The 15,312-nt window shown below is 39.6% G+C and overlaps 2 protein-coding genes across 3 annotated transcripts; one reads left to right on the plus strand and one right to left on the minus strand.

Annotated features, from left to right (window-relative positions):
• Nucleotides 1-1,264: 1,264 nt before the first annotated feature.
• Nucleotides 1,265-4,325, minus strand: zic1 (zic family member 1 (odd-paired homolog, Drosophila)). The gene is made up of 3 exons (XM_039666517.2): nucleotides 3,075-4,325; nucleotides 2,459-2,622; nucleotides 1,265-2,170 (listed from the first exon to the last, which is right to left on the minus strand). Exons 1-3 carry the CDS (start codon nucleotides 4,042-4,044, stop codon nucleotides 1,973-1,975), a joined length of 1,332 nt encoding a protein of 443 aa, XP_039522451.1. The 5' UTR covers nucleotides 4,045-4,325; the 3' UTR covers nucleotides 1,265-1,972.
• Nucleotides 4,326-5,905: 1,580 nt separating this feature from the next.
• On the plus strand, nucleotides 5,906-12,932 carry zic4 (zic family member 4). Of its 2 annotated transcripts, XM_039666516.2 has the most exons (3): nucleotides 5,906-9,003; nucleotides 9,112-9,744; nucleotides 11,744-12,932. In XM_039666516.2, exons 1-3 carry the CDS (start codon nucleotides 8,580-8,582, stop codon nucleotides 12,181-12,183), a joined length of 1,497 nt encoding a protein of 498 aa, XP_039522450.1. In that variant the 5' UTR covers nucleotides 5,906-8,579; the 3' UTR covers nucleotides 12,184-12,932. The 2 variants fall into 2 exon arrangements, with proteins under 2 accessions (XP_039522450.1, XP_039522449.1); XM_039666515.2 differs by having other exon boundaries at nucleotides 5,909-9,744.
• The last annotated feature ends 2,380 nt before the right edge of the window (nucleotides 12,933-15,312 follow it).

A 15,312-nucleotide genomic window follows, 5' to 3' on the forward strand; every position in this document is an offset into this window, starting at 1 on the left:
GTAAACATTGTAGGGTATATCGTATTTTCCTTTAAGCGACTAGGCACCGCTTTGCTACTAACATGTCGCCGGATCGCATTTAAAAACAAAAATACATCCAAATGGCCACGAATTAGAAACACTGCTATGCTCGATTCATTAGTTTCATAGCCTTCGGGCACAGTTTAAATTTGCACATGCTAATGATCTTGTGTTATCTGAGACACACACACAAAGTTGCGTGCATGCTACTCCTAATAGTACAGACCGCGTGCTTGCGCTCAGATTGCCCCCTCCCTCCATAGGTAGGCTATAGCCTATACATTCCCTCTCTCATTCTAGAAAACTTTGTACTTTCTGGCCGTGGAGAAATACGAAATGGTCAAACAATTTATCATCTTGTAGATTTTCTTTCTTTCTTTTTTTTTTTTTTTTCAAATAGCATCTTTTTTATCTTTTGAGAATTGTGCACTGGCTATATCAGCACGCTCATGATCTTGATGTGCCTAATGGGGCGATCAAGCAAGTTGCAACCAGGAACAAAAGCCCAACCGTGACTCTTTTCTCAGACTAAAGTCCTCCACTCCTACCATATACTGGTCCCAAACAAGCATAATTACGTAAGGCCATGACCAGAGTCAAGTAATGCTAACTGTTTCAAGAAAACCCACGTCGATAAATTCGTCACGTTTCGACGTTTTAATGCATTAAACGTTACTCTGGGGACTTGGTTATATTTAATGTCTGACAATAATGAGGGGAACAAAAGTGAAATTAAATTACTTAAATAATCCTGCTGAATTAGTGGTGCAAAATATAAAAGCAAGCGTTTTTCTTTTTTTAAGGATTGAAATGTAATTTCCATTTTAAGCGTTAAGACTAACTCGTGTCCTTGTGATATAGCCTACTTAGCACCAGTTGTTATTGTTGTAGTTGTGTGATATTTTAATTTAGACTCATATTATTTCAAAATGATATAAAAATAAATATAAATAATAAATAGGTTACTTGTTTGAGTTTCCTTGTTGGTATTTCTCAACCTTTAATTCATTTGTTTAAAGAACAGTCGAGAAAAAAAAAATATTGAAGTCATTTTTGTTGTACGTTTAATTCTTTAATATTGTACGAAAAGTAACCAAACATTATTTTGTAAACTAAATTTTACATACCCTACGAACGCATTTTCCATAAATACCGATTATCTCTATGTGTTACCGGTCCTTTACATGCGGATAAATATGGAAAACTGAGTTATATACAAGTAATAATTTCTTGCAGTTGCCAATGCAATAGACAGATAGTTTTATATTATCACTTACATAAACAAGATTGACACGGAGCTTCAGGCTTTCACTACACGGTTTATCGACATGACATTAAATAACAACAACTGTGTGCTACTCAGACTGGACTGGAGACGAAATGTTGCACTGGATACAAAAGCACATTAATACTAATCGGTTAGGTAAACGTGTAGACTGTGGTAATACTGGGTAATTCACATTTGGTACACATAAACTATAACATTCTTTTCAGTCAAGACTATTCATCGCAATATTCGTAAAACCATTTCATTTTCCATATATCTAGGGACCACATTTTTTCACAAATTCCCTTAAATTGTATTATGGCTATTTACAAAATAAAATATTACATTTTAAACTAGGTAAATCTTTATATACAAAACAAAACAGGCTGTGACCTGCTAGCATGCAGTTGAAGTTCTCTGTGCAGTCTTCCGAAAATATAAAAAAAAAAAAATGAAGAAGAAAAAAAAAGGGGGGGGGGGGGTTGCAAAACAAATGGTGGACAAAAATCGGCTGTCAAGAGCGTTGCACACCCCGTCCATGCACTGCTCTCTTTAGACAGCGGGTTCAGAAAACCGTTCAGATTCTTCACATTGTGTGTGTGTGTGTAGGTCCACGCGAGAATAGGCTGACTTTTTGAGTCTTGATTCCAAAGCAGTCTTAATTCTGCAGTCTTTTGAAAATATTTACACGTACCATTCATTAAAATTTGACGAAAGGGTGCTGTGGCTGGTCGTGTGGTGAACTGTGGATGATGCTGGTGATATGGAACTGCTGCTCTGGTTTTCTGTGGAAGGGGACACGATGGTGGGCGGCGTGGAGGACTCGTAGCCGGAGCTGGCGGCCGGGGAGGGTTGGGGTCCTTGAGACGAAGCCTCGTGAACCTGCTCCGAAGGAAAATACAAATCAGTTTCTAATCCCAAGGAAAATGTAACAATCACATAGATTCGAACAGTTGTATAGTGTCATGGCTCGATTATTTATAGCGTTAGCTTTTATAACGTGGCTTAATTGTAGTGCAATATTTTCATTACCATAAAAAGATTCAATAAGAGGCCAAAAATAAAATTAAACTGGAAAACAGCGTTTCAGTACACAGAAACGGGGAACAAATGGGAACGTGCAGAAAATGCATTTAGGTGAAAAATAATCAACTGTAATGTTATTGTTACCTTCATGTGTTTCCGGAGGGAGCTGGGATGTGTGTAGGATTTATCACACATTTTGCAGAGATATGGTTTGTCAGAGGTATGGACGTGCATGTGTTTCTTACGATCACTGCTGTTCGCGAAGCGCCTGTCACAGCCTTCAAACTCACACTTGAAAGGTTTTTCACCTAACAGAAACACAGAGCAAACATTTCTTAAAATACAATTTAACACGAGCATTAAAAAAAATCAGTTACATTTCTAGATATGCCTACATAAATAGAGCAAATAAATATGAGCACATTTTAAAAGTTAGCAACTGTCCCTACTTCACTATACACGTCTCACAAAAATGAATCCTTTAAAATTTCGCCTGAATTATTTACGTTAATCTGCAAAGATACCGTTCTCTTACGCGTTTAATTTGTTAGATATTATATCACCCATTACTAGCGTAGGCCTAAATACTAATTCGTGAACATTTTTAAATATAGAACAAAGAAACAAATAATCATAATAATACCAGCATTATTTGCTTGGCAATAAATGCTTATTTACGGCTCCTTAATTACAACTTATAAAAATACAAAAACGATATCAATAATAATATAGAAAAATACGAGAAGAATTAATTTCTTACCGGTGTGTGTTCTTTTGTGGATTTTCAGATTTTCCGATCGGGCAAATACTTTTCCACAACCGGGGAATGGACACGGAAACGGTTTCTCCCCGGTGTGCACTCTAATGTGATTCACAAGTTTATACTTTGCTTTAAACGGTTTCCCTTCCCGGGGACACTCTTCCCAAAAGCAAATGTGATTCGACTGCTCTGGTCCCCCAACGTGCTCCACCGTCAGGTGGGTCACAAGCTCGTGCATGGTGCTGAAAGTTTTGTTGCAGGACTTTTTCGGATTCGTCAGCTGCTCCGGTTCGACCCATTTGCAGATGAGCTCTTGCTTTATGGGCTGTCTCATGTACCGAAAGAAGGCCCCTGCCCCGTGATGAGCAGCCATGTTCATGTTCATGGGGCCATAGCCGTGCAACTGAGTCGACGCATAATGCTCGGACCTCGGACTCGCGACGTGACCATATTGCTCGGCCCTCCCGTACATGTCCCCGGAAAAGCCCAGGCGCATCTGACTGTTCACCACGTTGGAGGATGCGTGCGTGGCCGCTTGCTCGTGCAGTCCCGGGAAGAGCAGGTGCCCAGCGGCGTCAGAGTGTCCATGTGGCCCGGCGAAACTTCCAGCGGCGGAGGCGAAGAGACTGTGCTGCGCACTCGTGGCGTCTCCGAACCCCCGATTGCGAAAGAGAAAGTCCCGAGTGGAGTTGAAGGCGGCGGTGGAGTACGAGCTGACATGAGTGGGGTGATGATGGTGTCCCAGGGCAGCGGCGGCGGCGTAACCGGGGGCTTGCGAGGAAAACGCCGTTTGGCCAGAGCCAAGATCGTGGGAGCTGTGGTTGATTTTAAAAGCGCCCATACCGTCGGCGAACGGATTGATACCCAAAGCCACTTCTCTGTCTGTAACTTCGCCTGTTGAGTGATGTCTGGTGGAGCCGAAAGTAGTCACTCCAATGGTGGGATACTGTGGTCCTGCGTCCAAGAGCATCTTCAGTCTGCAGCGGTGGAGACTGAGAGAGGAAGAATCTCTAGCAACTGTCTCTGCTTGCTATTTCTCTGACTTAAGCGTGTGCTAGGCAAACTCCGATGCCCTATTCCTATTTACTTTTTCGTCGAGAGGAATTTCCCTCTCCTGCTCATCCGATGCACACGCAAATCATGTGCAATATTGTCTTTTGCGGTTTATCTTCCTGTGGCGCAACTTTCACCTCCTCAGTCAGGCGGTGAGCTTCAGACTGATAGTCGCAATCATTCCTGCAGATAAATGAATTGAAAAGACAACACAGTCCACCCCTGATGAATGGGGAAGGAGGGGGGCAGCACGTGACCCCGTGCTTGGACCATCATTGGAGAGGGCGCTCTCCCCCTACTAACATTCACTCACCAAATAACAGCCCGCCATGCCTCAGCATCAGTGCGATTGGTCGGTTTACATCATCAATCTATGGGATTGTCGGGAGGTTGCTGACTGTGATTTTGCTCTGGATGTTAAAATTCAGAAAACAGACTTTAGTGAATGCATGGCCGAATAATGGCTTTTGTCCTAGACGGAGTAGCTACTTCCACGTTTGGCCTACTTATGTGGCAGCCTGGTGCTTTGCGAAGACCCTGGCGCGCATCTAGTAAACACTCACTGAAATGTGATACAGTGTGTTCTTACAAGACATGCAACTCTTGCATTATTTGAGAATAATAATAATAATAATGTTTCATATGATCTTTCCATAAATGTGTAGTTAAAATTACATGTAAGTTATCAATATTTATTTTTGAACATCGCCATGCTATTTACATATTTCAGAAATAAATGCACAAATTTGTGAAAAAAAAAAGATAACTAATACACGGGCTGCAACACCAATAGGCTTGCACGTTTTGGCTATGGTTTAGGCTACTTTATTTGCAAGCGTCGTTTTAATGATGTTCTCACTTTGAGAGATCTCGAGGAAACTATTCCTTCGTGGTTTTGCATTGCGCTTCTGCACTTCTGCGCACCACTTGTTTGATGCTGTTGTTGGAATCTAATTATTGCATTTATGTCCATATGATATACTTAAACGGATACGCAGTGCGTTGTAGGCCTCTGATTAACTTTCTTCTTTCTTTTTTTTCTTCTTTTATTAAACGCCACATGCTTTCTGCTCAAACTCATAGGCCTTCCGTACCTTCAAACTTCAACTGTTAGTTTCAAACATGCGAACGAGGTGTGTCTTTCTGTAATTCATATGTATAACCTGTGTTTTTAAAAGATTACGGCCGTAATGTATCACCCTTGTGTGTGAGTAAAACTTGTGGGTTGTGGAAGTTGTGAAGTGGGATTTCTCTCTGCTGGAAACTCCGGCGGCTGGAGTTCAAAGCCGCATGAACAGACGAACCATTAAAATATCATCCAGACTGCAGCCTTCAGCTCCATGCACTCTCAAACTCCTTCCAGTGAGAGAGAGAGGGAGAGAGACGGAGGGAGGGAGAGAGAGGGCCAGTTGAAGCTGTTGAGTTGAATGTTTTGTCAAACGGACGTTATCTTTATAAAAGAAATCTGGACGGTGTCTTCAACAGGTGAAAAACGGTAAGACTCGAGCGTGGGGACGACATAAGTTTTGGAGGCGGAAATCATTTGGAAATATTAACCAACGTGTTTTAACGTGTGTTTTTTCCATATGCAAGTGCTTGTAACAGTTGAATACGTTTTTTTTTTTTTTTTAAGACTGGAATCAGCAATATATCAAATATAGAATATCAAAAGGACAAGCACACATATTCTGTTTGGTGCTACTGAACTTATTTTTTTTGTAATCTTCTAAAAGTTTCAGGAAGCCAAAATGCGCCATAAGAGTAAAAAAAAAAAAAAAAAACATTCCAACTTTATTTAACTACTGATGAGTATATTGTGCTTGGAAAGTTTTTTTTTTTTTTTTTTGGCCTCCAATTGGACTTACTCGGTGTTAATAATATTTAGCCAATATTTGACTCATTGCTGCGTTTTCCATTTTCTTTATTTCTAAATCAAAAGCGTAATGTGTCTTTTCATATATTCCCTCCCTGTACTGCACGAAAAGAAGTTGAAAATTAAACTTAAGGTTACATGCTAAAGAAATTCCTGAAGAATGCAACTCCGATCCAATCGACCATGAGCCCAGCCATTTGACTAACTTATCCACTATTCGACATAGTTCATACAATGTTTACATATTTATGACACGGATTGTGTGGTTTTGTCACCAGAGGCCTGACAGATCAATTCATGACCTTCCTCAAGGGAATACCAATTCATTTGCATCAGTAATTGAATGCATCTTGACCTTGATTAAAATTAAGCCACCTAAACTTGAAGAAATGTCTAAGGTCACGCTTTTCTTATAAAGATTACATTTGTGGATTTTAGACTTTTGTATTCACATGTGATCATAATACGTGAACATAAAACGATCACAATGGCCCTCGGATAAAGTAATGTTTTTGTGAAATTGGATTTTCAGTATTGCACCCACAAATGAAATAAAATAAAAAAAAATCTGAAAGAAAAAAAACTTTTTGCTATGTCGTCTTCTGTTTCTACGCTTTGCACTGATATGCTGTAATAACAAACTATATACCTTTGAATGAAGTTGCAAAGTAATGTGGGATGGGGGTCTCAACTTTTTACATTTTTTATCGAGACACATGAGCAATAAAACAATGTAAATGCTGTTTCTGGACGCTCACGTATAATCCGCGTAATTCCAGAAAAATCTTATAGTAACTTTGTGACCTTTGTTGGTCAGTTCACCCAACACCTCATCTGTGTCTGGCCGGCTTGAATAAGATAAAGCTTTAAAACAGCAATTATGTTATAATTCTGTATTGGAGTTATAGTATTTGCATTTTTATTGTGCACGGAGGAAACATTCCATGCACCAAAACTTCCTTCACTTCGTCATGGTAATTCTGTTTATGGCTTATTTTATTGCATATTGGAAAATTAGACACAATGACATAGTAACAAACAATATCAGATCAAAATTTTATTTTGTCCTATCATTTATGCTATTTTGCATTGATTTTATAGGTTTTCCTCTTCATATAACAATTATATATACATATTTTTTTTCCTCTTTTGCGCAACATGTAGGCAACATATTTTAAAAACATTTTAAGAACGACACTGTATTATTATACTGTTTATGTTGTGGAAGTAGTATGGAATTTAACATTTAATTTCTCATATTATACAAAGTGTGTACATTTAAAGCACCAATTAGATATACATTCACTCACCATATAAAGCACATTTTATATCTTGAAATATCAGCATTCGCTTAAAATGCCTTCCCTTGGGCAAAGTTCAAAGAATGTCTTTAAATTTCTTGTGCTTGTTTTCATGAGGTGGATACTGCCCATTTGCTTTCAAGCCTTTTATATAAGATAACACAACACAACAGCCGGTTGTTTATTCATGGTTGTACTTTATTCATAACAGGTGCACTGTCAACAGATAAATAACGGTGAATAAAGTGTGAGATACATTTTACGTTTTGGAAAGAACGCATTAAGTGTGTATTAGGATTTTTATTTAACAGCTACTCGAGCTTTTATGCAAAGACTTTGCTTTGCTGCCCTGTGCACTTTTGATGAAGCACCACCTCCTGTGTGCCTGATCCGCCGCCGCCGAACAACTGGGGCCGAAAATTACCCCCGATCATAACAACAGATCTTTTGCGATACTTTTTTCCCCCTATGGACAATAGGCGACCTTCGCGCTTTTCACAAGACACCGATCCCATGACGACGCAGAAGCACCGTTAGAGCAAAACAAGGGGTCTGAAAACTTTTTTTTTTTCAACAAAATGTTTAATTACAGGGAAAAAAACAATCGGGGTCTGAGCAAGCAGCTTGCTACTGCAAACTTTAACTTTGTACTTACCGCCGTTTTTGAGTTTTATTACGACGCTTTTTCATGCTTTCTATAACGGAATACCAGACGGAACATATGTTGCAGTTTTATTGCATGCAAGCCCACTCTTTGCAGTTTGCCTATTGCGGTAATAGCTAAAACGCGCTCTTTTAGAACGCAGTCGCATGTTTTCCACAGCTAATATAAATAAAGGATACATTGCTTCGTTGCAACTTCGGTTGCAGTTAAAAGTACAATAACCTTTGCATAACAAAAGCATTTTTTTCATCCGCTGCCTGAGGCTCGGCGCATGCGCGCTCGCTGTTTGCTGTCACTAAAACATTTTTCTTCGCATTGGAAACTGTCACGAGTGACGTCAATCACGGAGCACTGACCAATTAGAGCGCTCGGTGATTGTTTGGCTCCACGGGCTGCAGCGCCTACCATGAATCTCTATTCAGTATATCAAAGCGTCCTGCTGCTGCCTCTCAACCGAATGGGATTCCACGTAGGCACTGAGATAGCAACTAAACTTTAGGGGAAGTTGATTTTTTTTTCTTCTTCTTCTGTATTCTTCAAAGCGATTAAAATATATTTGTCATCATCATTATTATTATTTTGCCTGCTGTCAAGTTATTCTAAAATTAGGAGTAATGAGCGTGGATGCTTTGGGAAGCCCTGTGATGGACCCCGCGTTTTCCAAACGGAACACGACGCTGAGATTAGTTGACTTGGCAGGGGCTCACCACCATCACCATCATCACCACCATACCCCTCAGAGCGTGACAGGCTTCCCGGGGTTCAGCAGCCATCCACACTCAATGGTTCACTCGCACCCTGGGGAGATGACTGCGGAACCCCGCCTGGGGCCGAGTCCATTCGGGCCAGAACACATGGGGCACTCCGCGGCCCTCAAAATCAGCCCAACCCATCATTATCCCCACCACCATCACCACCACAATCATCATATTGCAGGCCACAGTGAAGTGGTCTCCAGTCAAACGGGAGCTTTTGGCCCGGTGCAGGCGGCAACGGTTCCGTACTCTATGTCTCACACGGCCCAGGCGCTATCCGCAGGTAGGGATTTCCTCATTCGCCGAGATTTGACAGCTCAAGCCATGCCCGTGCTGACCGATCAGACTTCTGGTTCAGCCTCTCACCACGGAATGTTTGTCTCAACAACAGGTAGCTATCCGGGACACTATGGTCATCACCCCGACCCTGGGAACCATACTCTCTTCCCTGGACTTCATCACGAGCAACCATCTACCGGAGCACCAGGTGGTCAAGCCTTGAACGGACAAATAAGGTTAGGAATACCTGCCGAAATGTACGTTCGGTCTGATCATTTGAGTCAAGTAGCGAGCTCCAGGGCAGACCCGTTCTCTGCTTCTCCGCTGCACGGATACGGCGGACTCAATCTGAACATGAATCTCAGCGCACACCACCACCACCATCACCATCACGGAGCTGGCGCGTTTTTCCGTTACATGAGGCAACCGATCAAGCAAGAGCTCATCTGCAAGTGGCTGGAGCCAGAGCACTCCGCCAAGAAACTTTGCTCCAAAACTTACAGCACCATGCACGAACTGGTGACGCATGTGACTGTGGAGCACGTTGGAGGACCAGAGCAAGCGAACCATATCTGTTTTTGGGAAGAATGTCCACGAGAGGGAAAGCCGTTTAAAGCTAAGTACAAACTTGTGAATCATATCAGAGTGCACACCGGAGAGAAACCGTTTCCCTGTCCATTCCCCGGCTGTGGAAAAGTATTTGCCCGATCGGAAAATCTGAAAATCCACAAGAGGACACACACAGGTCAGTGAATTCATTTGCTGTCCCTTAGGACAATTGGGTTAAATACTAGCGCCTCATAATGCTGAAGTGTAAACAAATCGATGCACTGCAACTAGTTTATTAATGACTTGAGCTAGCTTGCATGCTACATGGATGCACAGTTTTTCTAAAATGTCGCTTTAAAGAAATGTAACATGCATCGGCTTATCTGTAAAGAGTTTCGCAGCAGACTGGCATCATCTTCAATGTTATCGCTGTTATTTAATGCATTTGATGAATACATGTATTTAGTTTAAATCTAGTAGAGCAGCCTATCATATAGCATACTCGTTTAGCAATACGACGTCTTTAAAAGAAAACAACCAAACAACCACAATGGTAGAGCATTGTTGAGTGGTACTGTTTTTAAGCTACTTGCTTTTTTGAATGTGGTGCGTTGTAAAATAAATAAATAAATAAATGCAGTCCTTCATAACAGCTTCATGATGTCCCAACACATTCATATGTTTGGGGCCTACTGCGTCCAGTTTAGTCGGCTGTAAAAACAGATGAAAAGATAGTCCTGCCTTTTCACCCCCACTATAAATCGCATATGGACATCGGCTACAATTATTTTAAGTTGTACACAAGTTTTTATATAGTTTGCAAATTTGAAGTTCTCTGTAATCCCCTTTAGAACAGTCTACACGAACATGGTAGCATTTTAGAGAGCTATGTCTTGTTGTGCTTACACTACAGTGTGTGTGTGTGTGTGTGTGTGTGTGTGTGTGTGTGTGTGTGTGTGTGTGTGTGTGTGCCCATAGGGTTTAGAAAGAAACTATCCAAATTGACTTTCATTCATTAATTGAACCAAGAGACACGATGTTGTAATTATTTACATTTATGTCTGAACTGTGACGATATTAGAAACTACGTATTCACTGTTGACAAACTTCAGATTGGCCGCATGCAACAAGTCGGAAAAAGTTCTGAAAGAGTAAAACAATCGTGACTTAACAGTAATACACTTTAACAATAAACTTTATGTTTATTACTAAGTTTATTTGTATTTATTTGAATGCGTTGTGGGCTCTGTGGAACTGGAAGAAGGTGTTTTATTTTTATTTTTTTGTATTCTTATTTTTTTGTGCACTTTTGCACTAGGTTTAGTGGGCTAGATAAGGTGAGTGCGTTTTAATTATTATTTTATTTTTGGCATAATAAGGATTTCAAAAGTAGTCTTGTAACGTTTACCTGAAAGCTATATTTAAGATAACAACCCTTCGGTTTTGATGTTTAACCAACGTTGTTTATTACTTCTGTGCTACGTTCCCGCGGGCAGGTACATTATTTTTTTTAGCTTGGGCGGTATTTGAATCTTTGGTTATGGATAGGCTATGGTTTCCCAAGGGTCTCTTCCTTGCTGTTTTCTTGTAGTACACTAATATTCTTGATTGGCTTTCTCGGCCCAACAGCTGAAGGTCAAATTGATATTCAGCGAGCAACTGTAATTAGACAGCAGCAATTACGTAGTCTTATAAACTCCTGGAGCTTATGTCCTTCGGAAATATGCGTGATGTGATTAAATATAATTAATTCAAACATTTCTATTGCCTGGCCGCCTTTTCCAGCAGCTATTATTGTTACAGTGGGACAGGCCTAATAGCAGTTTAGATGTTGGATCAGATGTATTTTATGAGATCGTCATGCTCGACATTCCAAAGGTAAATGAAACTGCTATGAGAGCGCGTGCATGCTTTTAAAAAAGGATGTCCAATAATCTGTAATTGTGAAAAGAAATCATTGCTGTCTGATTGTTCCAGTCACAAGGGGCTTTGCCACGAGAGCAGACAGGGCAGTAAAAAGATAATCACGATATCATGGGGCTCATGTGAGCTGATTTCAGACTGACATGCGTTTGACTAATGTAAAGAATATTTGGTTATGCGTTCGTTATAATGATGTGCGTCGTTATAATGATTACACCTGTGATGTTCTTTGCTTATAATGACCATTTCCCGCAACTGTTTTGTCGTTTTAGGTGAAAAGCCTTTCAAATGCGAGTTTGACGGCTGTGACAGACGGTTCGCCAACAGCAGTGACCGGAAAAAGCATTCCCACGTACACACTAGCGACAAGCCGTACAACTGCAAAGTCAGAGGTTGTGACAAATCGTACACGCATCCCAGCTCTTTGAGAAAACACATGAAGGTGCACTGCAAGTCTCCACCTCCGAGTTCTGGTTACGAATCATCGACTCCATCTCTTGTTTCTCCTTCATCGGACTTGGGACGGGAGCCAGCTCCCTCTGCGCTCTCCGAGCCGCTTTCTTCATCGTCCCAACCGGCCAATTTAAGCGAATGGTACGTGTGTCACAGCTCCGGTGCCAGTGGCCCTCAGACCCCACCCAGCGGTTCCTCCACGCCGGGCCACACGGAGGGGCCAACGTATGGCAATCCTGAACGGAGGGATGCCTTCTAACGAAATATTAGACCATAATATTCATTTGGCAAAGGGACCGAAATGACTTTGACATCTTTTCTTATTTGGACAGTCCATTTTGGACTGAACGGTCACAGGCTGACGTTCAAAGAGCAGGCTTGTCCACTGTTACTGCCTTACTGAAGGATGCACTGGCCCTTTGACAGCTAATGTCACTGCCCAACCACCAATCGATTTAAAACATGTCCCGAGTGTCTATGTTTATAGTGTACTGGCCGTACATGTCACTGTATCATTCTGTAAATTTCCGCTTTGATTTCGATATCTTAATTTATTTTTTAATCGGTAAAGAATTTCTTTTTGTATTATTGAACCAAAGTGCTTAATTATTAAATCTGTACAGTTGTAAATGACGACGGTTTAATGTCTACGTGTGAACAGTACTTTTGTAAGGTTTTGTCTTTAGACAATTTTTAAATGTTTGCTACTCTACTTTGTACAAAACTAATATCCCGGATTTGAATTTCATAAAGACGTAGACTCTTTCCTCTTTTTGTGCTTTCTCCAACCCAAGCCAATTTGAAGGAAACAGCGTTATTGTATTTGATATGACGTTTCATTTATGATTAGTCATTTATCAATGTGGTTATTTTGTGATTTTGTAAAACTGGTCAGCAATCCATTTTTATGAAAAATATGAATTATCAGAAGAGACCTTAAAATGTGTACCGAAATGCCTTGTACGTTGTCAGTATTTTGAATAAATTGTGTATGATACAAAGCTAAAAGACCTCTTTAAGCTTTATAGGATTAATATATTGATTAGTCCCCTAAATGATCCAAATATACATTATCCTAAAATAACTCAAACGTCACAGTAGATACAGCCAACTTTTTATATATATATATATATATATATATATATATATATATATATATATATATATATATATATATCTAAGCGAACCCCATTGCAATAACTTTTTATTTCCTTTTGTATTGCTTATACACACAGATATACCCTAGCTTTACACTCCAATTACATGGGCAGCAATTGATGAAAGAGTTGCATATTTTCACACAGACTTCAAAGAGGCTTTTATACAAAGAGACATTTTTTTTCCACGACGGTGAATCTTCATGGTGAGTTAAGATTTCAATAGCAAAAGGCCAGTCAAATTTAAATAATACGGGCGACGGTGCCGTGGAATATGTCAGAAGGAATGCAATATTTGCTGAAGAAACATTTACTTTTACCATTTACTCGAATGTTTATTCGTTCGTTTATTAGTTTGGCAATTTTTCATGGTTTTAAAGTAACCAAAAAAGTCAATTGAAGGAAAAAACAAACAAAAAAAAATTATCCCAAGAGGAATATGCCTGTTCGCTGTTTTGGAATAACAACTAACAACTTATGATATCAATTGCATATCCGAGCTAATGTACAATTTAAATAAATAAATGGCTCATTAAGTCATTATAAATAAAAATATCTATTTCTTCATTCGGAATCGTCAATGCAAAAATCTACCAATGTGAGCTTAGCTAAAACATTCTCAACTGATCCCTTTAAATGGCAAACTCAGCGTTATGCATCGAATGTGTGTGTGTGTCTGAATGGCACGTTTAGCTTTTAAACTTATTCGCTGCATGCAATGTAAAATAAATACAACAGGAGAAGGCCAAACTGTGGCGTAGTGTAGCCTAATGACAGAGCTGTATCAGAGGAGAAAGGGATAGTTTGGTCTCAATTGAAACAGGATCCTTTGAAGTGATTTTATTATCAAGGGATTCTTGCATGTCGTCTAAACGACGCTGATGACATGGAAAGGCTTCTCTCCGTCTCCATTCTGATCGTGCAAATGTGTTTCAAGTTGTTCATTCCATTTAGCAAAATAAGAAGAGACGAAGTGACCAGAAACAAGTATCTCCAAGTAATTTTAACTATCGAAAAGCTAACCCATGGTGATCCTGAGAGAGCGCACGCTCGTCCGCGTGTCGAAGTTGCAATTAAAGGCAACAGAGCAAAAAAAATGTTTATTTTCAAAAGTTTCCCGCTTTTGAATAGTATCGAATGCTCTTTCCGATTCTCTCTCCAAATAAGCCAACCATTCGTTAGTTAGTAGGCTTATATTGTAACCAGCGGTGTCGAGGAAACATCGCTTCACGGATTGTAAAGAAACTACAAGGGCATTAATAATAATAATAATAATAATAATAATAATAATAATAATTGACTTCTTCCAAATACAAATGAAGTGCTTGCAAGTGTAAAGTGAAACACAAATGAAACACGAGCCACATCCATTTAACCTTTTCAATTCCTATGATAAAAGTTAAATTATAGTTTATTCACAATATGGTGGACTTGGTCTGACTGAATTCGTATTCTTATTAGGCCTATATTAAGCATTAGCTTGCCTCTCTAAAGGAAGCAGGAGGGAGAGAAAAAATCGTCTTTGTTAAATGCAAACCAGAGCTCATTTGAGTGTGAAATATAATTTCTTTGTGAAATAATTGAGGCGATAATCACACTTCCGGAAACTGTCCTGCATTATTTAACAAAGCTCTTTTAATAGGGGATTAGCGGTTCTCTCCACACCATTCAACGCTCTATTTAATGTCATAATTACATGACAAGGGCCGACTAGAATTCGCATGCAAAATGAAAGGACAGGTGCAATGGCAAATAAATAAATATATAAACTAGTCAAAAACACAAAGCAAGTTAAAACAGAATAGGCTACTTTTAGACCTCTTTGCCCCCTCCAACTCAAGCCCAACCAACTGACTGTTCAAATAGTTAAATAAGTATTGTTACTTTGCATTAAATTATGTTACTTTGCAGTTATTTATACTGTATCCAATGCTTTGTCTATTAAGTTAAGTATCAGTCAAGTTTGGATATGTTTATAATGCTCAACTTTGCAAAGGTTTTGATTTCTAAAATTTGTACAATAAGGGTTATAAAGATTTGGTATTGGTGAAATTATAATTTAACTTGAAACGACGTATAGCCAAGACTTATCCTACATAGTGTAATTCATCAAGTGTGTTGTATTGAATTTTAATAAACAATGTGCAAGCCACTTAATGCGTTAAAATGAAGTACAACCATATGCCAAATAATGCTGCGATAATCCCAGTATACACCATTTGTTTTGCAAA

Source organism: Pimephales promelas, chromosome 22 (genome assembly GCF_988280905.1).
Source record: "Pimephales promelas chromosome 22, fPimPro1.hap1.1, whole genome shotgun sequence".
NCBI lineage: Eukaryota > Metazoa > Chordata > Actinopteri > Cypriniformes > Leuciscidae > Pimephales > Pimephales promelas.